The sequence below is a fragment of the Piliocolobus tephrosceles genome, chromosome Y (genome assembly GCF_002776525.5).
Source record: "Piliocolobus tephrosceles isolate RC106 chromosome Y, ASM277652v3, whole genome shotgun sequence".
NCBI classification, from domain to species: domain Eukaryota; kingdom Metazoa; phylum Chordata; class Mammalia; order Primates; family Cercopithecidae; genus Piliocolobus; species Piliocolobus tephrosceles.
In genome coordinates this window covers 7,763,287-7,788,499 of record NC_045456.1, presented here as the reverse complement: position 1 = coordinate 7,788,499, position 25,213 = coordinate 7,763,287, and the positions used below count along the sequence as shown (strand labels likewise).

The 25,213-nt window shown below is 41.8% G+C and overlaps 1 protein-coding gene across 2 annotated transcripts in view; it reads left to right on the top strand.

Annotated features, from left to right (window-relative positions):
* The window catches only part of CA5B (carbonic anhydrase 5B), a 69,826-nt gene extending 53,123 nt beyond the window's left edge, over positions 1–16,703 (top strand). For both annotated transcript variants that reach the window (XM_026449809.1, XM_023199056.1), the window contains 5 exons: positions 3,745–3,863; positions 5,533–5,628; positions 6,783–6,845; positions 7,927–8,082; positions 13,925–16,703. In XM_026449809.1, the coding sequence (XP_026305594.1) occupies positions 3,745–3,863; positions 5,533–5,628; positions 6,783–6,845; positions 7,927–8,082; positions 13,925–14,104 (614 nt within the window). In that variant the 3' untranslated portion in view covers positions 14,105–16,703. The remainder of the gene's footprint in view (positions 1–3,744; positions 3,864–5,532; positions 5,629–6,782; positions 6,846–7,926; positions 8,083–13,924) is intronic.
* The last annotated feature ends 8,510 nt before the right edge of the window (positions 16,704–25,213 follow it).

Sequence of the window (25,213 nt, the reverse complement as noted above, 5' to 3'; positions counted from 1 at the left end):
TCAAAAGTTGGTTCTTTGGGAAGATCAACAGAGTTGACAAACTTTTAACTGGGGGAGACCAAGAGAAAAATAAAAGACAGAAGACTCAAATTACTAAACTCTGGAATGAAAAAGAGAACAACATGACCTACCTTAATAGGATTATAAGAGAAGGTATGTGAACATCTCATACCGCAGTCCTCCGCTGGGCGTTATTTAGTATTTGGTTCCCCTGAGTAGGATACTGTTAACTGATTTGAATGAGTGCATATAAGAGAGTCGAAATACTGTGGGGAAGGGCACTAAATTATCCCCGGATGATCCCTGTCAATTATCATGTCCAGAAATTCCTCTGGAATCTCTCTTATTGGCACTGTCAATAGGCATTAAAGAGATGGGGAGGTGAGTGCCTTTGTTCTCCTCCTCAGGGTGCTTCCTGCTCCATCCTGCTTCATCCTGCTTCCCTGACTTTACACTCCTTTGGGGCAGTGCCAGTGAACCTAGTAAGAATGCTTTCACAAACATTTTAAGTTCTCCTTCCCTGTTTTGGTCCTACATTTACTTTAAAACACATGTACACAGTTTAAAACACACGTACACAGTTTAAAACACATGTACGCAGTTTAAAACACACATACAGTTGAATGATTTTTAAAGGAAATTTACAAGAGTTGTGCAACCATCACTATAATCTAATTTTAAAACATTTCCATCATCCCAGAAGCATTCCTCCTGTCCATTTCCTGCATTTGCTTTTATCTGTATGGGTTCTGTGTATTTCCTTTCTCTTCACCATCCCTTTCTCTGTCAGCTCCTTCTCTTTCACATTGAAAAGCAAAAGGAGGCCGGGCGCGGTGGCTCAAGCCTGTAATCCCAGCACTTTGGGAGGCCGAGACGGGTGGATCACGAGGTCAGGAGATCGAGACCATCCTGGCTAATACGGTGAAACCCTGTCTCTACTTAAAAATACAAAAAACTAGCCGGTCGACGAGGCGGGCGCCTGTAGTCCCAGCTACTGGGAAGGCTGAGGCAGGAGAATGGCGTTAACCTGGGAGGCGGAGCTTGTAGTGAGCTGAGATCCGGCCACTGCACTCCAGCCTGGGTGGCAGAGCAAGACTCCGTCTCAAAAAAAAAAAAAAGAAAGAAAAGAAAAGAAAAGCAAAAGAAGGGAGTGAATATTACAGATTGCTTACTACCAGCCAGACTCTCTGCTGAATGTTTTATATTTGTCATGTAATTTTTTACAAGTTTAATCCTTTCTCAGAGCATGGAAAGAATAAAATATCAGGCCAAGCATGGTGGCTCATGCCTGTAATCCCAGTGCTTTGGGAGGCCGAGGTGGGTGGATCGCTTGAGGTCAGGAGTTCAAAACCAGCATGGCCAACATGGTGAAACCCCTTCTCTACCAAAATACAAAAATCAGTCGGGCATGGTGGCACACGTCTGTAATTCCAGCTTCTCAGGGAGGCTGAGGCAGGAGAATCGCTTGAACCTGGGAGTTGGAGGTTGCAGTGAGGCGAGATTGTGCCACCGCACTTCAGCCTGTGCAACAGAGTGAGACTCCGTCTCAAAAAAATGAAAAAATAAAAGAATAAAATATCAACAACCTCAAATATATAAGTATATATTTATTTGATATGTGTTATGACTGCTCTGCTTTCCAATTCACTATCTTCTGTCTACCTGCCCCATTTCTTTGTTTCTTTCTTTTTTTTCTGTAGAGACTGGGTCTCACTATGTTTTTCAGGCTGCTCTCAAACTCCTGGCCTCAAGTGATCCTCCCACCTTGGCCTCCCAGAGTGCTAGGATTATAGGTGTGAGCCACTGCTAGGCCTGCCCCATTTCTTGATGACTATATTTCCTTCTTTCCTGCATTCATCTGCCCCACCCAACCCCACCTTTTTACTTTAATCTTGCTGAGGTTACCAGTGACTTCCCAATTAACTAGCCTGACAGCTGCTTGACAGTCGATTTTTCTCTCTCTCTTCTTTCCTTTCCTTTTCTTTTCTATTTTTTTATTTTTTATTTTTTTAGAAAGAGTCTTGCTCTGTCGCCCAGGCTGGAGTGCAGTGGCGCGATCTCGGCTCACTGCAAGCTCCGCCTCCTGGGTTCAAGCGATTCTCCTGCCTAAGCCTCCAGAGTAGCTGGGACTACAGGCACCTGTCACCATGCCCAGCTAATTTTTTTGTATTTTTGGTAGAGATGGGGTTTCACCGTGTTAGCCAGAATGGTCTTGATTTCCTGACCTGGTGATCCGCCCGCCTCCGCCTCCGCCTCCCAAGGTGCTGGGATTACAGGCATGAGCAAAAACGTCTTATCTGGACCAGGCGCAGTGACGCAACCGCCTGTAATCCCAGCACTTTGGGAGGCTGAGATGGGTGGATCCCTTGAGCTTAGGAGTTCGAGACAAGCCTGGGCAACATGGCAAAACACCGTCTCTACAAAAAAAAAAAAAAAAATTAGCCTGGCACGGTGGTGCACGCCTGTAGTCCCAGCTACTCAGGAGACTGAGGTAGGAGAATGGCTTGAGCCCAGGAGGAAGAGGTTGCAGTGAACTGACATTGTGTCACTGCACTCCAGCCTGGGCGACAGAGTAAGACCCCGTTTCAAAAAAAAACAAAACAAAACAAAAAGCCACTTGTCAATATTTTGCCTATAATATATTGGTAATAATGTGTGTGTGTGTGTGTGTGTGTGTGTGTGTGTGTGTGTGTGTGTTTGAGACAGAGTCTCGGTCTGTCACTCAGGCTGGAGTGCAGTGGCACGATCTTGGCTCATCGCAACCTCCACCTCCTGGGTTCAAGTGATTCTTGTGCCTCAGCCACCTGAGTAGCTGGACTACAGGCATGGGCCACCATGCCCAGCTAATTTTATTTTTTGTATTTTTAGTAGAGATGGGGTTTCACCATGTTGGCCAGGCTGGTCTCAAATTCCTGACTTCAGATGAGCCACCCACCTCAGCCTCCCAAAGTGCTGGGATTACAGGTGTGAGCCACCAGGCCCGGCCAGTGTGTTTTTTCAGTTGACATATTTGTATATATTTACCAGGTACAATGTAATCTTTTGATATATGTATGCATGGTGGAATGAGATTATATCAAGCAATGAAAATATTCATCACCTCACGTGCTTACCATTTTTTTTTGTAGTGAGAAAATCTACTGTTACTCTTTTAGTAATTTTGAAATGTGCAATACATTATTATCAAGTGTGGTCACCATGCTGTGCAATAAATCTTGAAAACATATTCTTCCTAACTGAAGCTTTGTACCTTTTGACCAACATCTCCCAGGAGATCGTTTTTGACTTGCAAATTTCCTATTCCATTTCAATGAAAGGGAAGGCAACACTAGTATCTTCAAAAATTGAAAAGCAAAGTGTCCGTGCATAAAAAAAGAAGGATCCCTTTATCCCCATATTTCAGTATTATAAAGTCATGTTGGATAAATATGCTGAGAGAAATTTGCATTTTATTGCACACAAAAGAAAACTGGACACAATAATATAGGATATAAAATTAAGTCAAGAATTGGCCTTTAACAATTGTTTGTAGCTTGTTATGTAGTTAAATCTTGATGTTATTTGGTCTTGTCCTTATACGTGCATTGACTTCATGAAAATCAAATTTATAATCACTTGTATATAATTCAGTGTAATCCATTTAAGACAGTTCACATGGAGGGTCCACTGGAGACTTGGCCTTTCACCCACATTTCCCCACTGCACAAATAACTCTTCCCTGAATTGTTGGATGTGCCATTTTAGTGATCAAGGGAGGACCCCTGGAACACAACTACCGATTGAAGCAGTTCCATTTTCACTGGGGGGCCATCGATGCCTGGGGTTCTGAGCACACCGTGGACAGCAAATGCTTCCCAGCAGAGGTATGTTGAGAAGGTCAGGAACAGTGACAACTGTAGAGAAGTGGGGATAATTCTGAACTTTTAGTTGTAAGAAATTATCAGAAAGAATCAGGTGATTCCTATAAATGCTAAATAGCTTTCTCAGGCAGTTTTGATCATTCTCAGCTAAGACATGTAAACATGTTAACTTCTCTCATCTCAAATAATATAGTTGAAATGAACCTTAAGATCCTGAAACTGAATTCTTCTGGAATTCGAAGGTGGACTCAAATAGTAGCCCAAAGTAATAACCCAGGGAACATTGTGGAGCCGCAGGTCGAATTAATGCAAGTTTGCAGTGGTGGGAACCTAAATGAAGGCTGTGGCAATAGAAATAGAGAAAAAGAGCAAGATTTATCAAGCGTTTCTGAAATTACAGCAACAGGACTTGGAGGTGGGGTTCTCTTCAGGATAGGAGAAGGCAAAGTTAACCATGATTTTGTGGTGTCTCACTTGGGAGGCTGGGTGATAATGCATTCATAACTGGTGGATGAGGAATAATTTGTAGGAAAATAAAGGGAGATTTTAAGGCAATAGAATTTCTTCTTACAACTTTTTTCCTAATTCAGTTGTAAATGTTATGTAAAAAATAAAAGCACATTTAAAAATTTATTTTATATTTGTTTCATTTTATTTTGTTTTGTGAGACAGGGTCTCACTCTGTCACCCAGGCTGGAGTGCATGGTTCACTGCAGCCTCGGCCTTAAGCAATCCTCCCACCTCAGACAACAGGCGCACACCACTATGCCCTGCTAATTTTTTTTTTTTTTTTTTGAGACGGAGTCTCGCTGTGTTGCCCAGGCTGGAGTGCAGTGGCATAATCTCAGCTCACTGCAAGCTCCGCCTCCCAGGTTCACGCCATTCTCCTGCCTCAGCCTCCCGAGTAGCTGGAACTACAGGCGCCCGCCACCGTGCCCGGCTAATTTTTTGTATTTTTAGTAGACACAGGGTTTCACCGTGTTAGCCAGGCTGGTCTCGATTTCCTGACCTCGTAATCTACCCGTCTCGGCCTCCCAAAGTGCTGGGATTACAGGCGTGAGCCACCGCGCCCGGCCTGCCCTGCTAATTTTTAAATTTTTTGGTAGAGACAGGGTTTCACTATGTTGTCCAGGCTGGTCTCAAACTCCTGGATTCAAGTGATTCTCCCACCTTGGCCTCCCAAAATGCTGAGATTACAGGTGTGAGCCACCACACCCAGCCTAAAAGCATATTTTAAATGGTTATTCCTTGAAGAAAAATTTGTCTTTAACTCCTGTGTAATTTCCATATGGAGGATCTATTTCTCTCAATATAAACATCGTCTCTCCTGTAGATGCAAGTGGATTTTGAATATTGGTATTTCATGCAAATCAAGATGGGACTGGACAGATGTTGATTGCTCACTGAAGTGTCACTTTGTTATGTGAATTTTCTATTTTTCTCCCAAATAAATCCCTTCATTCTAAAATAATATTAATTGCTGCTCTTGCCTAAATTTCTCCCTGATCTTTGTTTCTATCTCATCTTGCACCATGTTGTCATATGGTTTTCTTAGTGGCTTTACTTTGGGTGAGGAAACATGTTTAAATGTCATAGGTTGACTGAGGCTGTGGGTTTATTCTGGAGAGATTCTGTGTAGTCATGTGTTAACCCTCTTTCCATGGTGTTTCAGCTGCACTTAGTGCATTGGAATGCAGTCAAATTTGAAAACTTTGAGGACGCAGCACTGGAAGAAAATGGTTTGGCCGTGATAGGAGTATTTTTAAAGGTAAAAAATTTCACCAACTTTAAATGATGTGTTGTATTCTAGAATGGAAAGATAGAACATTATAATATTGTTATTTACTTTAAGAATATTGGGATCCATACATTGGTAAGATAAATAGTGTTTGAAATACAGGATTATACGGCCAGGCATGGCAGCTCACGCCTGTAATCCCAGCACTTTGGGAGGCCAAGGCAGGTGGATCACGAGGTCAGGAGTTCAAGACCAGCCTGGCCAACATAGTGAAAACCCATCTCTACTAAAAATACAAAAAAATTAGCCAGGCGTGGTGGTGGACGCCTGTAATCCCAGCTACTTGGGAGGCTGAGGCAAGGAGAATCACTTGAACCTGGGAGACGGAGGTTGCAGTGAGCTGAGATTGCACCACTGCACTCCAGCCTGGTGACAGAGTGAGACTCCGTCCCAAAAAAAAAAGAAATACAGGATTGTTAAGAATATATTTTAGGCCCACGCACAGTGGCTTATGCCTGTAATCCCAGCACTTTGGGAGGCTGAGGCAGGCAGATCACTTGAGGTCAAGAGTTCGAGACCAGCCTGGTTTCCATGGGGAAATTCTATTTCTACTAAAAATACAAAAATTAGCTGGGCATGGTGGTGTGCACCTATAATCCCAGCTACTCGGGAGGCTGAGGCAGGAGGATCGCTTGAGCCTGGGAGGTGGAGGCTGCAGTAAGCCAAGATTGTGCCACTGCACTCTGGCCTGGGCAACAGAGAGAGACTCCATCCCCTGCACCACCAAAAAAAGAATATATTTTGAATGGTATAAAAATGCATAGCCCAATAGAGTGGTCACAAGCCACATGTGGCAATTGAGCACTTGAAATGTGTCTACTGCAATTGTGGAACCATTTTTCATTTTATTTAATTTTAATTCCAATTTAAGAACTTACACTTAAATGAAGCAGGGGGCACCTTTCTCTGCAGGCATGCTGACCTTGTCAGCAAACAGCCTGCTCATGTGTTCTCTAATTTAATTCAGTAATGTTTATAAAATTATAAACTACAAGTTTAAGTGTAATTTCAGTCATGCAGTTTGTTTTTATGTAATCACCAGTTAATTTTAATTCACATTCTGTTACAGTTTCTACAGTGAGATGTCCATTGTTTGTAATATTTTCTTATTTGTTGTTCTTTAGCTAGGCAAACATCATAAAGAGCTACAGAAATTAGTGGATACTTTGCCGTCAATTAAGCATAAGGTACTATTTGTTTTCCATAATTACTTGAAATGTACTTTTATGTTTCAATCTCAGAGTGGAGACATTATCAAGGCACTTTGAATTGGGAAGTTTAATTAGGTGAACTGTATTCAGCCTTAGAAGAAAACTGCCATTTATGATCCCAGGGGACAGAAGTCATGATTCTGTGGGTAGGCAGTGAGCTTTTTGGTTTTGCCGCGGTGCCGCTGAGGACTTGGGGACTCAGGAACATATTGCTGTCCCCTCCTCTGTTCCTGACACTGGCTCCTTCTAAGTCCTTGCGAACACACCCAGAGCAGCCTTCTTTTCTGTAGCTGCCATCGCACAGGCAGGGAGCAGAGAGCAGTTCTACAGAAACTTGCCTTGTCCAGCTGGAAAGAACAATGACCCACATCCTTCAGGTCGGATGCCTTTGTCCAGCCCCCCAATAGTAATTCTTCAATATTCAGAATCTCAAAGGGCTGCTCTGTGGAGGCCCATATATTCTCTCCTTCTCCCTCTCATCCCCCACTGTATCCCTCTGGTCCCCACCTCTTTCCCTGTCCTTTCCTCTCTGGAAGCCCATATATTATCTCCCCCCATCCCCCACTCTCTCCTTCTGGTCCCTACCTCTTTCCCTCTCCTCTCCTCTCCATTTTCCTCTTTTTCCCTCTCTTTCCTTTTAGTCCAGGTTTCTGGCTCCTCCTCATCTGCATTTCTTCCTAAAAGGACAAGTCTCAGTTAGCCTCTCTTGAAAATGCAAAGCCTCCTTCTTTATAAATGCAATGGCCGCTGTCTGAAACCTCTCAACAAAACTCAGAGGAGACTGCCTGCTGGAGCCTCACTAAAATTGACAGATCAAATGGTTTTGGTTGTTTTCCTACTGCGGAATATAAAAAATACACAGTTAATTGCAGAAACAAAGGCTGGGCATGATTCCATCCTAAGCAGCGATTCTTCAGGTAGCTGCCCAGAAAGGCCCGGAGCTCCTCTGGACCACTGCTCATCTCCACATACTCCCTGAGGACCATCACCTCGTTGTCCGATGCCTGAGTGGTTTTCACCATTAAATAATGACTCAGTTATCTCTTCTCTTGGCCAGGACACCCTTGTGGAATTTGGGTCATTTGACCCTTCCTGCCTGATGCCCACCTGCCCAGATTACTGGACCTACTCAGGGTCTCTGACCACCCCACCCCTCTCCGAGTCTGTCACCTGGATCATTAAGAAGCAACCAGTAGAGGTTGATCATGATCAGGTACGTTCTCTCCACAATTTCAATCTAAAGAAATCCTTGTCTGCCCATTTAAAACAGGGCTGGGCTCAGACTGTTTTAACATCAGTTTTAACATCTTGTAATGCTTATACATTTCTATTGAAGTGTACCAACGTCTTGTCTCAGTTTGGACATGAATTTGGGGATGTTTCAAATTAACTAGAGAGAAGAGTTAAAATACAGAACATAAGCTTTTTACATCTATATTTGACAATTACATATGTCTTCTTATGCCTTGTGTATTTTATATATAAATATTAAACTCTACAAAATCAAGACCCTTTTAAAGGAAAGAATGAAGGCTGGAAATGAATGTGTTCAAAAGTCTTTAAAATCCTTAAGGGAATTCTACTATAGAATCTCAGAATAAATATAGAATTCAACAGTGTTTGTCCAGAAACTGTAATGTAAGTCCGTTTTTTGAACTTGGGTTCTATTTTTCCCTTAGAAACTAAGCCTAGGTAGTAGTTACTATGCAAACACTCAAAATCCTGTATAATGTATAATATAACTAAACTACAATAATATTTACTCATACTTGTTTTATGGGATTTTTATTGATTACAAAGCATTTTCATAAGAGAAAAAGCTTCCAAATTCTTTTTATGAAGCCAGCATAACTGATACCAACACTCACCAAAGATTGGAACCCCCTCTAAAGAATATAAAAGAAAAAAAAAGCTAAAAAGAAAGTATTAGAAACAGAATCCAGCAGATTCATCAGAAGAAATATACACTTTGTCCAAGTAGCTTTTACTCCAGTAATATGAGAATGGTACATTGTTAAGAATGATGTTAATATAATTCATTCTATCAGTGGATCTAAATAGAAAAATCATATTATCATTTCCAGGGAAGTTAAAAAGACATTTGTAAAGATCACCATTCCGTTTTTGAAAATTTTTAATAAAACAGAGCTGAATAGAGACTTCCCTATCTTGATAAAAGAGATTGATCTCAGTTCAAAAGCAAATAGTAGGTTTTCAATGGAAAGGATTGTTACTGTATTAAGTTTTATATTAAGTTATTCATTCTGGAAGTAGCCAGTGCAGTTAGACCGGAAAATAAAAAATAAATTAGAGAAACAATAAAAAACTACTACAAAAATCAGAGATAATTTGGTAATCAGTGGAATACAATATTAATTTCTAGAAATCAATACATTTGACATACATAAATCACAATCAGCTAAAAGATATGATATAAAGATATAATGTAAGAAGGGCCCCTATTTATAATGGAAACAAAAATATAAAATACTTTGGAAGAATTTTAACAAGGAACGTTAATAAGAAAACTTAAAATGTTCCTGGAGGATACAAAAGAAGACTGGAATTAATAAAGTTAACACATTATAGGATCAAAAGACATAAAGACACCTTTTTTGTCATAAATTACAACCTGTCATTCTCCATGACTTGTTTATTCACCATAAATTTAATGTGTTCCCAATAAATATGCCAATAGGATTTTTAAATCGATATGCTATTTCTAAACTCATGCATAAAGACAAACACATAAATAACCAGGAAAAATTCTAGAAAAATACGGGATAATTAGACTCACAAGGTTATAAAGCCTCAATAATTAAATAGCATGTTACTGGCACATGGATAAATAGATCAATCGAGGGAAGTATATTAGCATTCTCCAGAGAAACAGAACCAATAGGATAGATATTGTATTAGTCCATTTTCACACCGCTATAAAGAACTACCTGAGACTGGGTAATTTATGAAGAAAGGATGTTTAATTGACTCACAGTTCCACAGGCTTAACAGGAAGCATGACTGGGAGGCCTCAGGAAACTTAAAATCATGGCAGAAGGCAAAAGGGAAGCAAGGACCTTCTTCACGTGGTGGCAGGAGAGAGAGAGAGAGATGGAGGAAGTGCCACAGACTTCTAAACCATCAGATCTCGTGAGAACTCTTTCACTATCATGAGAACAGTGAGGAGGAAATCCACCTCCATGATCCCCTCCCCTGACACGGGGGATTACAATTGAAAGTGGGATTTGGGTAGGGACACAGGGCCAAACCATACCAGATATAGATAAAGATTAAAAAAAGTTAAGAAAGACGAAGTTGATAAAGTTAGATAAATAACCCTATAAAGGTTAAATAACCTTAACTCTATAACCCTATAAAGATAAATAAAGAAAAAGATAGATAAAGTTTTATCATAAGGTATTGGCCATGTGATTGTGGAGACTAAGAAGTCTTACAATCTGCCATCTGCAAGCTGGAGACCCAGGAAAGACAGTGGTGTAGTTCAAAGGCCTGAGAGCTGGAGAGCTGATAATGTAGATTTCTATCTTGGTCTGAAAGCCTGAGAACCAGGAGCTCCGAAGAGAGGAGACAATTGATGTTCTAGCTCAAGCAACCAGAGCAAATTCAACCTTCCTCTGCCTTTTTGTTCTATTCAGACCCTCAATTTATTGGATGATTCCCATCCACTTTGGGGAGGGCCATTCTCTTTACTCAGTCCACCAATTCAAATCCTAATCTCCTCCAGAAACACCTTCATAGACATACGTAGGCATAGTATTTAACCTGTCTCTGCATCCCATGGCCCAATCAAGTTGACACATAAAGTTAACCATCACAGGAAGAAAATAATAATTTCAGAAATATGTCCAAATACATATGAGAATTTATTTTATGATAAATATAGCATCTCAACTCAGTTGGCAGGAAAGATAGAGTATTTGGTAAATGCTGTTGAGGAACAGTTGAGCAGGCATTTGGGGGAAAAAATTGGATCCACCATTCAGACCTTACACAAGAATACATTCCAGATATATACCACCATAAAAGTACTAGGATAAGCATAGGAAAATCCTTTTATGCCTGCAAATGTATAGGCTTTGTGGCCTGTACATTTAGTCTGTTTCTATTCTTTGGATTAAAAAATTGACATATTTCCTCGACTTATTTTCCTTCTAGAAAAACAAATGGACATAACATTGAAAAACAAAGTAGATACATCAGAGGGTCAGTGGCCCATGTGAGGACTTTGTAAATACAATTTCAACAAAATTTTAAAATTTATTTTTCAATTATATAATTTAAAATTTTATTTTGTATTTTCTGGTCTAACTGTATTGGCTACTTCCAGAATGTAATTTAATATAAAACTTATGGTAACACTGAAAATTTAGTAAGGAAAACAATGCTAGCTGTCCTCTATAATATTATCCTAGTTGCCTATAATTTTACCACTATCATTGTTTGGGGAAATCCTTCTGGTCTCTTGTCTATCCAGATGCACGTAAGTCCTTCTGGTCTTTTATCTATATAAATATACACAATTTTTGTATGAAAATGGAATCATTCTGTGCATACCATTTTGCTGCTCTTTTCACTCAGTGATGCCTGGAACATTTTTTTTTTTTTAAAGACAATCTCTAGCTGTTGCCCGGGCTGGAGTGTAGTGACGTGATCTCGGCTCACTGCAACCTCTGCCTCCCGGGTTCAAGCAATTCTCCTGCCTCAGCCTCCCGAGTAGCTGGGATTACAGGCGCCCACCACCACGCCCAGCTAATTTTTTGTGTTTTTAGTAGAGATGGGGTTTCACTATGTTGGCCAGGCTGGTCTGAAACTCGTGACCTCGTGATCCACCCGCCTCGGCCTCCCAAAGTGCTGGGATTACAGGCGTGAGCCACCGCACGCGGCCGCATGGAACATTTTATAGATAATGAACATCTTCGGTATTTTTAAGGACTGTATACTAGTTCATTTCATAGATAAATGTCACTTATCTTTGATACTTAGACTATTTCTAATCTTCTGCAATTAGCTGAATAAAGAGAAACATTAACTACTTGTACAGCTTCCTAATTAGTGAGGGCTTTTGTGTGATTTGCCGCTGTGTGATACGTCCATTGCTTGTTTTCAGTCCTAGTTCTGCCTCTTCAGCTCTATTTGCCCTGAAGCCTTTGTTGCAAATGACTCTTCACTTGCTTGTCTACTGTGCCCCAGGCTGTCTTCTCAGTTTGAATGAGGGGAATGTGAATGGATTTTCCTGCTGGCCTGAAGTAAAACATTTCCTTTTTTTTTTTTGACATGGAGTTTGGTGGCTCTTTTTGCCCAGGTGGGAGTCCAGTGGCGTGATCTCAGCTCACTGCAACCTCGGCCTCCTGGGCTCAGTAGCTGGGATTATAGGCATGCGCCACCACGACTGGCTAATTTTATAATTTTAGTAGAGACAGGGTTTCACCATGTTGGTCAGGCTGGTCTTGAACTTCTGACCTCAGGTGATCCGCCCGCCTTGGCCTCCCAAAGTGCCGGGATTACAGTTGTAGGCCACCACGCCCAGCCTAAGTAAAGTATTTCATAACACAATTGGGTCTGGGCCGGGCGCGGTGGCTCAAGCCTGTAATCCCAGCACTTTGGGAGGCCGGACGGGCGGATCACGAGGTCAGGAGATCAAGACCATCCTGGCTAACACGGTGAAACCCCATCTCTACTAAAAATTACAAAAAACTAGCCGGGCGCGGTGGCGGGCGCCTGTAGTCCCAGCTACTCGGAAGGCTGAGGCAGAAGAATGGCCTGAACCCAGGAGGCAGAGGTTGCAGTGAGCTGAGATCTGGCCACTGCACTCCAGTCTGGGCGACAGAGCGAGACTCCGTCTCAAAAAAAAAAAAAAAAAACCATTGGGTCTGAAACCAAGGGGCTACTGGTCGATACTGCTGCTACATCAGAGAACAAGCCGTGGATATTCTGGGTTGCTCCTTTTGCATTGAGCTATATTGTCTAATATTGTAACCACTGGACACATGTAACCATTTACATTTAAATATAAGTACATTAAAAGTAAAATTCAGTTCCTCAGTTACACTGGCCACATTTCAAGTGCCCAGTAGCCATATGTGGCTTGTGACTACCATAATGGACCATGCAGAGAACATTTCCGTCATTGCAGAAAGTTCTGTTGGACGGCACCAGCAAAGAGAATCCTGTCTCCAGTTAAGACACCTACATGCAGCCTGGTGTGGTAGCTCACACCTGTAATCCCAGCACTTTGGGAGACCTAGGTGGGAGGATCACTTGAGGCCAGGAGTTCAAGACCAGCCTGGGCAACATAGAGAGACCCTGTCTCTACAAAAAATTTAAAAATTAGCTGGGTGTGGCGGCATGTGCGTATAATCCCAGCTAGTTGGGAGGCTGAGGTGGGAGATCACCTGAGTCCCAGAGGTTGAGCCTGCCGTGAACCATGATCACACCACTGCACTCTAGCCTGGGTGACAGAGTAAGACTTTGTCTTAAACAAAAACCAAAAAAAGGAAAGGAAAAAATAAAGACATCAATATGCATTGCTTTGCCCACAATACCCAGGTGCAGTGAGCAATCAGTAATACTTATTTTATGTTAATGATTCAGTGAAATTGTTTTATAAACCCACTTTTTTTGGTGGTGTTAGTATATGCATCAGACCTTTCCTTTCTCATTCTGTAAGCTGGCTCTTTTGCTTATTTAAAGAGGAGGTTCTTGAGAATGAAAGAGATGAATTAACTCATCATCCTTGGTAAATAGATAATATGTGGGGACAGGGCCTTTGCCCCAAGTCTTTGGATCCCAAGTGCCCTCCTGGTTTCACCACCTCCTGCTGCTCTCCTCCCCACAGGACCACCATCAGGATCACCACCACCACTGGGCATTTTATTCCCTGTCAGGTGGTGAAGGCATTCTTACCCAGAAATAACTTCTCCTTCTGTATCTAATTTGCAAGGAATGCTCAGAATTGTAAAAATGAAAGTAATTTATTCACGCGGTAAAGCAAGTTTTCTATTGAAATTATTTACGCTTTCTGTTTCTATTTCTAGCTTGAGCAATTTCGAACCCTGCTTTTCACTTCTGAAGGGGAGAAGGAGAAAAGAATGGTGGACAACTTCCGCCCTCTTCAGCCACTGATGAATCGCACTGTCCGTTCATCCTTCCGGCATGATTATGTGCTGAATGTACAAGCGAAACCCAAGCCGGCAACCAGCCAAGCAACCCCCTAAAACGTTCATATCTAGGCAGTATTTTGCTTTTGCTATAATATATACTAGCTTACTAAAAATTGTTAACTAGACTATTCTAAGTGCCTGCATTTGATAATATTTACAGATGAGCATTTCTTAGCATGAGAGTGCTTCATCAGTCTTTGAGGAAAGCGATATGGTACCGGCTAAGAGACACAAGTTTCTCTTGCAGCTACCTGTTGGTAATTGTAATGCCTTTTTTTTTTCTTTAAGAGACTCTAGGTCTTGCTCTGTTGCCCAGGCTAGAGTGCAGTGGCCCAGTGAGAGCTCACTGCAGCCTTGAACTCCTAGGCTCAAGCAGTCCTCCTGCCTTAGCCTCTGGAGTAGCTGGGGCTACAGGTGCTGGCCACCTGGCCCGGCTTGTAATATCTTTTTATGTCTGACATTTTTGAGCTATCTTTTTTATGTTTATCCATTAGTGGTTCTATAGCACTATACGTAGGGATTATAATCAAAAGTAAGGCACAGACACTGACCAGAACTCAGGCCTTTCAGAAACAGCCTGTTGGCCCAGACTGGTACTTCCTGGCTGAACATTGGCCATGGTTTTAGATGTATTTTATTTGATAACATGAATGTGTATTCTTTCCTAAGGGCTTATCAATCAGTACATTTGCCCCAGTGTTTAGTTGTTACAAGGACATGATACGCTTACTTACTATCGATTTATGATGTAGAAAATATATTTTGTAATTATAAGAAAATAAGACTTTTCCTATACCCAGAAATCCCTTTGCATTTCCAAAGATCAGATATTTTACTTGAAGGTCTGATCATATAGGAAATATATGCAGAATATTTTAAAGAAAATGCTTGGCTGGGCACGGTGGCTCACACCTGTAATCCAGCACTTTGGGAGGCTGAGGCGGGAAGATCACTTGAGGTCAGGAGTTCGAGACCAGCCTGGCCAACATGATGAGACCCTGTCACTACTAAAAATTTAAAAAATTAGCCAGGCATGGTGGTGGGCACCTGTAATGCCAGCTACTCGGGAAGCTGAGGCTGGAGAATCGCTTGAACCCAGGAGGTGGTGGTTGCAGTGAGCCAAGATCGCACCACTGCGCTCTAGCCTGGGCGACAGAGTGAGACTCCGTGTCTAATAAAAAAGAGAAGAGAAGAGAAAGGATGCTTAAAGTGCCTAGAACTTAGAATTCTTTCATTGTACATTTCCAGAAATATTTTTCAAAGGACTAGTAATCTAATAGCCTATGGTTTATAATATTATTTTGTATTGTTTGCACACTGTTACATAGTATATAATGATAATGTTTTCTACAGTGAAAGAGCTGTCCTGTCTTCACTTTACAACTGTCTGAACTTTATTTACTCATTAGTCAAGGTTCTTTGCAAGGCAGGTGATTAACTTAAATCTCTCAGTTTATACAGTGCTTTAAAAAACTTTTGTTATGGTAATAGGGAGAGAAACTTGTCAGATAGGCTAAAATCTAGATAATTCTACATATTCTGAGGAATTCATGCCCCCGTGTCTCTTGCTTATAAATATCTTGGAATGTTTCCGAATGCATCTAAGCCTATGTTCAGACTCAGTGTTGCATCAATGACTGGTAGTAGTTCTTTCATTAATATGTTTGTCATCTGGTCTGCAAGATAGGGTTGGATGAATATACTTAACACTACTGACTGTACGCTTAAGATAGTTAGGAAGGAAATGGAACTACATCAAACTTAAAAATTTCTGTGTGTCAAAGGAAGCAATCAACAAAGTGAAAAGGCAAGTTCTAGAATGAGAGAAAATAATTGCAAATCATATATCTTATAAGGAGCCCAAATCCAGAATATATGAGGAACTTCTATAACTCAACAACAAGAAAACCAAATAACTCAATTTTTTAAAATGGGCAAAGGACTTCACAGACATTTCTCCAAAGAAGATATACAAATGGCCAATAAGAACATGAAAATATGCTCAACATTGCTAATTATTAGGGAAATATAAATCAAAATCACAATGAGTTATCATCTCATGCCCATCATGTTGGCCACTATCAGAAGAACAAAAAAATAACAAGTATTGGGGAGAATGCAGAGAAGTTGAAACCCTTGTGCACTGTTGGTGGTAATGTAAAATGGTGGTCATGGAAAACAGTACACGGGTTTCCCAAAGAACTGAAAACAGAATTACCATAAGAATTACCACCAAAGCGGGATCTCAAAGAGATATCTGTACACCCATGTTCATAGCAGCATTATTCACAATAGCCAAGAGGTTCTGGAAGCATCCCAAATGTCCATCAACTGATGAATGGATAAAGAAAATGTGGTATATACATTCAATGGAATATTATTCAGCCTTTAAAAAGAAGGAAATGCTGTCAAATGTTGAACCTTGAAGGCATTATGCCAAGTGAAATAAGCCAGCCACAAAAGAACAAATACTGTATGATTTCTCCATGTGAAGTGTCCAAAGTAGTCAAAATGATACAATAGAAAGTAGAAAGGTGGTTGCCAAGGGTTGGGGGAAGGGGAGAGGGTGAATTTGTATTTAGTGGTTACAGAGCTTGTGTTGCAAGAATTCTAGAGATCTGTTGCAAAACAAGTGTGATTGTACTTAACACTACTGAACTGTATACATATAAGTTTGAGAAATATCTCTTTTAAAAAGGGGGAAATGTGAAGGCTTTTTACATGTATGCCCTAGGAAATGCATAAAATTCTTTTTTTTTTTTTTTTTTTTTTGGAACGAACTTTCGCTCTTGTTGCCCAGGCTGGAGTGCTATAGCGCCATCTCAGCACACTGCAACCTCTGCCTCCCGGGTTCAAGCAATTCTCCTGCCTCAGCCTCCTAAGTAGCTGGGATTACAGGCGTCCGCCACAACGCCCGGCTAATCTTTGTATACTTAGTAGAGACGGGGTTCTGACCTCAGGGGCTGGATGGCCTCGATCTCCTGACCTCATGATCCGCCCGTCTCGGCCTCCCAAAGTGCTGGGATTACAGGCTTGAGCCACCGCGCCCGGCCCTTTCTTAACAAGAGATCTAAGAACCCTCTCTTGGGGTCTGGATTGGGGCCCCTTTCTGGTAACAATAGCAAGAAGCCGTATTTTGGGGTAAAATGTTTTGGTTTCCTTCAGTGTCTAAATTGTGATTTTTCTACTCCCACTCACACCCCCATGTACATGTTCCATTCATTAATTGAATTACATATGGCATGGGGGTCAGGGGACAGGTTGGCAGGTAGAGTTCTTAGCAAAATCTGCTCCTACGAGTGGAGGAGAGATATCAGTACATCAAGCAAAATGTTTGGTAACCAGTGGCTTTTGAGTTTGCTGGTTTAGAAGAAGACATATTGCTGAAATTTTAGCATTCATCTGTTACGGATATCGGAAATAAATCCAAGTATTTTTATTGCATTCCTTGGTTTATTACTAGTGGGGTAGCCTCTGAGCTCTTGTTAAGAGCACTAGTAGCAATTTCATTGTTGATTTTTCTTAAGCAGATGCTTATTTTTTCTAGTTCTTTCTTACTCTTTGAAGGAAAAATCAAATCCTTAAAATTAATCTCCAATTCATATATATTTTAGTATTTCAACTGGCCTAGAAAACCTCTAAGTTTTTTCCACAGGTGACCCATCTTACACGTTCTGAACTTAATGCTGTTGAGGTGTTCAGACACACTTGTAAAAGAAAAGAAGAGAAAAGAAAAAAGAAAGAAATCACAAATAAATGTCATCTGGTTAGGTTTTATTCATCTTTCTGGCTTGCTGCGATCTTTCAAATCCTGATTCTGAAATTGGTATTCCTTTCATTCTAGTGTCATCTGAAAATGTGATCAGTTTGCCATCTCAAAAAGGGCAGTCTGCTGGACCACCCTGTGCCTCTCCTCAGGGAGCCTAGCAACAGGCTGTCTCCTAGAAATGACTGCAAGATTTTCAGCCAATAGTCGTGGTTGCTATATGTAAATTTCAGATGGTTCACATACAGCATTAGGATGATCCTTACCTAGGCAAGGCCATTTTACATTACCCATTAACCCATGTCCTTCTAATTCCTAATAACACATTCCCAGTCAGGTGTCCCTTACCCTCTCCCAACTTCTGTATCAGTACTGGGGAGCAGAGTCCTTCTCCTGGAGCCAAGCCTTGATGCTTCCAACCATACCCAGCCCCAAAACACTTATGCATAGAAAGAGAAGAGTTTAGGTAGGGGGAGGGATGGCACAATGTATGTATGACATTGTCTGCCATATATTTCATTGACATTCTATCTCTAAGCTTCCTCAGCCAATCTGCTTTACTCCTGCATTATGTGCTGTGTGTAGTATTTGTCCTTGCCCCAGGACGTAATAGCTGGCATTCAATGTGGGGCAAATACCACTTGACCTAATGCTATAGGTGTTTCTGTGTTTTCCAAAGACAGAAGGGTTCATTTGTGGGTGGGATATGTCTTCCTTGGGGTTGTTGTTGGCAGGTCACCTGGCTGAGTTGAAATGACCAGTGACTAGGTGGTCACAAGGCTTATGCCCAAAGACTGCAGAAGCCCTGGAGCAGGCTATTTGCAATGAAAGAAAAATGTGGGACAATAAAGATGCCCATAATTTCATTCCATTCCAGGTAAGAATGCTGAGCAACTCCTCAGAAGTTTGGAGAGCCTTTCAAGTCCTAAAGATGACAAAGATGTGGTAAGCAGAATAATGCCCCCCACCAAAGATGCCTGTGTCTGTCCTAATCCCTAGAAGCTGTGAATATGTTACTGATATGATGTGGCTGTGTCCCCACCTAAATCTCATCTTCAATTGTAGTTCCCATGATCCCCACGTGTCATGGAGGTACCCAGAGGGAGGTAATGGAATCATGGGGGCAGTTACCTCCCTACTGCTGTTCTCATAATACTGAGTGAGTTCTCAAAAGATCTGATGGTTTTATAAGGGCCTTCCCCCTCCCCCAACTTCACTCTGCTTCTTGCTGTTGTCATGTGAAGAAGGACGTGTTTGCTTCCCCTTCTGCCACGTTCGTAAGTTTCCTGAGGCCTCCCTAGCCCTGCAAACTGTGAGTCAATTAAATCTCTTTCCTTTATAAATTACCCAGTCTTGGGTATGTCTTTTTTAGCAGCATGAGAACAGAACCCAGTCTTGGGTATGTCTTTATTAGCAGCATGAGAACAGACTAATACAGTAAATTGGTACTGGGTAGTGGGGTGCTGTTGTAAAGATACCTGAAAATGTGGAAGTGACTAGAACTGGGTAACAGGCAGAAGTTGGAACAGTTTGGAAGGTTCAGAAGAAGATAGGAAAATGTGGGAAAGTTTGGAACTTCCTAGAGACTTGTTGAATGGTTTTGACCAAAATGCTGAGACAGTGATATGAACAATAAGGTCCAGGCCGAGGTGGTCTCAGATGGAGATGATGAACTTATTGGGAAGTGGACCAAAGGTGATTCTTGCTATGCTTTAACAAACAGACTGGCAGCATTTTGCCCCTGCCCTAGAGATCTGTGGAACCTTGAACTTGAGAGAGATGATTTAGGGTATCTGGTGGAAGAAATTTTGAAGCAGCAAAGTGTTTAAGATGTGACTTGGGTGCTCTTAAAAGCATTCAGTTTTATTCATTTACCAAGATATGGTTTGGAATTGAAACTTATGTTTAAAAGGGAAGCAGAGCATAAAAGTTCAGAAAATCTGCAGCCTGATGATGCAATAGACAAAAAAAATCTATTTTCTGAGAAGAAATTCAAGCTGACTGCAGAAATTTGCATAAGGAATGAGGAGCCAAATATTAATCACCAAGACAATTAGGAAAACTTGTTTTCAGGGCATGTCAGAGACTTTCACAGCAGCCCCTCCCATCACAGCCCTGGAGGCCTAGGAGGGAAAATTGGTTTCCTGGGCCAGGTCCAGGGCCCTCCTGCTGTGTGCAGCCTATGGACTTGGTGCTCTGTGTCCCAGCCTCTGCAGCCATGGCTAAAAAGAGCCACAGTACAGCTTGGGCCATGGCTTCAGAGGGTGCAAGCCCCGAGCCTTGGCAGCTTCCACGTGGTGTTGGGCTGGCAGGTACATGGAAGTCAAGAATTGAGGTTCAGGAACTTCCGCCTAGATTTCAGAGGATGTATGGAAATGCCTGGATGCCCAGGCAGAAGTTTGCTGCAGGGGCAGGGCCCTCATGGAGAACCTCTGCTAGGCCAGTGCCAAAGGCAATTTGTGGAGTGGGAGACCCTACACAGAGTCCCCACTGGAGCACTGCCTAGTGGAGCTGTGAGAAGAGGGCCACCATCTTCCAGACCTCAGAATGGTAGATCCACCAACAGCTTGCATCATGCACCTGGAAAAGCCACAGACACTCAGTGCCAGCCTGTGAAAGCAGCCAGGAGGGAGACTGTACCCTGCAAAGCCACAGGGGCGGAGGTACCCAAGACCACGGGAACCCACCTCTTGCATCAGCATGACCTGTATGTGAGACATGGAGTCAAAGGAGATCATTTCAAAGCTTTACGATTTGATTACCCTGCTGGATTTCAGACTTGCATGGGGCCTGTACCCCTTCATTTTGGCCAATTTCTCCCATTTGGAATGAGTATATTTACCCAATGCCTGTACTCCCATTGTATTGAGGAAATAACTAACTTGCTTTTGATTTTACAGGATCACAGGCAGAAGGGACTTGCCTTGTCTCAGATGAGACTTTGAACTTGGACTTTTGGGTTAATAATAGAATGAGTTAAGACTTTGGGGGATTGTGGAAAGGCATGATTGTGTTTTTTTCTTTTTCCTTTTTTTTTTTTTTTTGACAGAGTCATGAGATTTGGGAGGGGCCAAGGGCAGAATGATATGGTTTGGCTATGTCCCCACCCAAATCTCATCTTGAATTATAGTTCCCATAATCCCCACATGTCATTGGAGGGACCCCGTGAGAGGTAGCTGAATCATGTGAGCAGTTACCCCCATGCTGCTATTCTCATGGTAGTGAATGAGTTCTTACAAGATCTGATGGTTTTATAAAGGGCTACCCCACCTTCGCTCTGCACTTCTCCTTGCTGTCACCATGTCTATTAGTCCATTTTCATGCTACTGATAAAGACATACCTGAGATTGGGTAATTTTTAAAGGAAAGAGGTTTTTTTTTTTTTGAGACGGAGTCTTGCTCTATCGCCCAGGCTGGAGTGCAGTGGCCGGATCTCAGCTCACTGCAAGCTCCGCCTTCTGGGTCCACGCCATTCTCCTGCCTCAGCCTCCCGAGTAGCTGGGACTACATTAGCTGGGACTACAGGCTAGTCCAGCTACAGGCGCCCGCCACCTCGCCCGGCCAGTTTTTTGTATTTTTTAGTAGAGACGGGGTTTCACCGTGTTAGCCAGGATGGTCTTGATCTCCTGACCTCGTGATCCGCCCGCCTCGGCCTCCCAAAGTGCTGGGATTACAGGCTTGAGCCACCGCGCCCGGCCGGAAAGAGGTTTAAAGGACTAACAGCTCCATGTGGCTGGGGAGGCCTCACAATCATGGTGGAAGGCAAAAGGCACATCTTACATGGCAGCAGACAAGAGAGAGAATGAGAACCAAGCAAAAAGGGTTTCCCCTTATAAAACCATCAGATGTCATGAGACTCATTCACTACCATGAGAACAGTATGGGGGAAACTGCCCCCATGATTCATTTATCTTCCACCGGGTCCCTCCCATGACACATGAGAATTATGGGAGCTACAATTCAAGATGAGATTTGGTTGGGGACACAGCCAAACTATATCACCATGTAAAGAAGGGCGTGTTTGCTTCCCCTTCTGCCATGACTGTAAGTTTCCTGAGGCCTCACCAGCCATGCTGAACTGTGAGTCAATTAAACCTCTTTCATTTGTAAATTACCCAGTCGTGGTTATGTCTTTATTAACAGCATGAAAATTGACTAATACAGTTACCTTACACAGCAAAGAGGAGTTGAAGTTGCTAATCAGCTGACTTGAAGACCGGGAGATTGTCCCCAATTACTGGGTGAGCCTGATGTCATCACAAGGGTTCTTAAAAATAGAAGAAAGACGGCCAGGCATGGTGTTGCATGCCTGTAGTTCCAGCTACTTGGGAGGCTGAGGCTAGAGAATCACTTGAGCCTAGGAGTTCAAGACTAGCATGAGCAACATAGAGAGACTTCATTTTTTTAAAAAATTTTTCTTTTTAAAGTTAACCAGGCATGGTGGCATGCCTGTAGTCCTAGCTACTTGGGAGGCTGAGGCAGGACGATTGCTTGAGTACAGGACTTTGAGGCTGCAGTGAGCTGTGGTCACACCACTGCACTTCAGCCTGGGTGACAGAGCAAGAGTAAGACCCTGTCTCTAAAAAAAAGTTTTTTTTAAGTGAAAGGAGGACAAAGAGTTAGAACATGTAGGAAAACCACATAGACATAGCCAAGGGAAGAGTGTGTGCAGAGGCTAACATCTCCTGTTCTGTCTGGTCATCACCCCAGACCAAGTCAAGCAGTTTCTACAAGGCTCCTGGAAAAGCAGCCAAGAGGCTTCTGATCACTTCTTGGGATTTTGTTTCAGTACTCCTTACCCATACGTGCATCAAGAGAGCTCTGCAGAGCTGCACAGTTGGTTCTGCATTACTTTTTGTAGCCTACCTATTCATACAGTGTCTTTTCTAATCTCTGATTTCACTGTAGAAACCCCACTTAAGGTCCAGTTAACTTCTGCCCCTGAAAGGAAGCTTGTGTTTAATGCCCGTGGAAGAAGGTCTGTCAGCTCTTCAGGCTGAATGGGTGCTGGGACGCCAACTACCCTGGCAGGCTTCTGACAGCAAGATGTTCCTCTAACCAAGAGGTCCTTCCTCTGACTGACTGCCCAAGGCCTTCACAATTCCCACTGTTACATGATAGATAGAGTGCTCCCTGCCCCTTCCAACTTCTCCATGAATATGTAGAGTAGTAGCTTAGTAAGAATGCTAAAACTATAAAACTCTTAGAAAAAATACCTAAGGGTAAATCTTCATAACTCTGGATTTGGCAGTGGATTCTTAGACATGACACCAAAAGCATAAGCAATATAAGAAAAAAACAGATATACTGGACTTCATCGAAATGAAAAACTTTTGTGAATTAAAGGACACTATGAAGTGAAAAAACAACCTACAGAATGGGAAAAAGTTTTCAAATTGTATATCTAATAAAGTTCTAATATCAAAAATATAAAAATAACTCTTATAATCTAATGACAAAAAGACCAACAACTCAATTAAAATTTCAAAAAAAAAAACAAACTTGAACAGATATTTCTCCAAGGAAGATAAAGAAATGACCAAAAGGCACATGAAAAGATGCTCAACATCACCAGTTATTAGGGAAAGGCAAATCAAATCCATTATGAGATACCATTTCACATCCACTAGGATAGCTATAACAAAAAACTCCAAAAAACAGAAAATAACAAGTGTTGTTGAAGATATAGAGAAATTGGAGCCCTCATACACTGCTAGTGGGAATGTAAAATGGTGTCACTGCTTTGGAAAACAGTTTGGCATTTCTTCAAAAGGCTAAACATAGAATTACCATATGACCCAGCAATTCCACTCCTAGGTGTATACCCAAAAGAAATAAAAACAGATGTTCAAATAAAAATGTGTATACAGATGTTCATGGCAGTACTATTAATTCACAACAGACAAAAGGTGGAAACAACCTAAATGTCCATCAACAAGTGAATGGATAACAAAATATGGTCTATCCATAAAATGGAAAATTATTCATCCATAAAAAAGAAGAAAGTACTGCTAAAGGCTACCTCATGGATGAATTTTGAAAATAATTTGCTCAGTGGAAGAAACCAGACAAAAAAGGTCAGATAGTGTATGATTCTATTTATATAAAAAGAATATAAAGAGAATTTATATTTGTCCAGAATAAGCAAATCCATAGAGAAAGAAAGCAGACTGGTGGTTTCCAGGGACTGGAGAAAGCGGGGAATGGGGAGGTACTATTAATAGGTATGGAGTTTCCTTTTGGGGTGATGGAAAATTCTGGAACTAGATAGTGGTGATGGTTGTACAATGATGTGAATGTACTTAATGCCACTGAATTGTATATCTTAAAAAAATTTAAATGGTTAATTTAATGTTATGCATATTTTACCGCAATAAAAAGCAAGAATGGGAAAAAAGAATAAAGCCATCTAACAGTGATCATGCAGAGCATGCTTGTCCGTTCTGTCCATAAGGATACCAAGTCCTTGCCAAATGCGTTGGAGAAAACTGCACACTACTCATACCACATTACTTTGATCAATCAGCCTAACATCATCAGTGAAGGTATAAGTGAAAGCAAATCTGATGATCAAACACGATGTTCTTTGAGACCCCTCTGTCCTCCTTCCACAGCTCACTACTTTCCTGTGTGGGTGCTTGCAAATCATTCTTTGAATATCGTAATCCATTACCTGGGAATAACATCAAGTGTGCTAGACTGTTATGTCTGATATTGTCTCCTTTTTCAGAATCACGACTCATCTCCTCCATTTCTCTGGTGTTTCTCCTACTTTCCAACTATAGGCATTAAGGGTCTCATTTGTAAGTTTTCTCTGATTGTTTATCATATTCACCGGGGCCCAAACTCATACTAACAGCCAACAGGTGCTGCATCTTTCGTCTGTGTTTTTTTCTCCTTTGTTTCATTTTTCTTTTTATTTTTTGTAAACATGATGTCTTACTATGTTGCCCAAGTTGGTCTTGAACTCCTGGGCTCAAACGGCCCTCCTGCCTCAGCTTGCCACACCCAGCCTTTCTTCTTTGTTTCTGATCTCACTTCCCACCACCCTCCTCTTTACTTGCTCTACTCTAGCCCATACTAGTTTCCTTCCAATTCCTTATATCAAATATGCCATGCTTCCTCCTGCTAAGCACTCTGTTCACTCTTCCTGGAAAGCTCATCCCCCACATTTTACCTGGTTCATTCCCTCACTTTCTTCAGATCTGTGCTAAAATATCACTTTGCCAGAGAGGCCTTCCCTGACCACTCTATACAAAATAGCAACCCCTACAGCCTCTCTCTGGCATCTCTCTTGCTTGAGATTTATTTATCACCTTCTGACCTATTTATCTATCTACTTATTGTGTGTCTTCTGCTGTTACTCCCTTCATCTTACCTCTTGGCACTTTTCACTA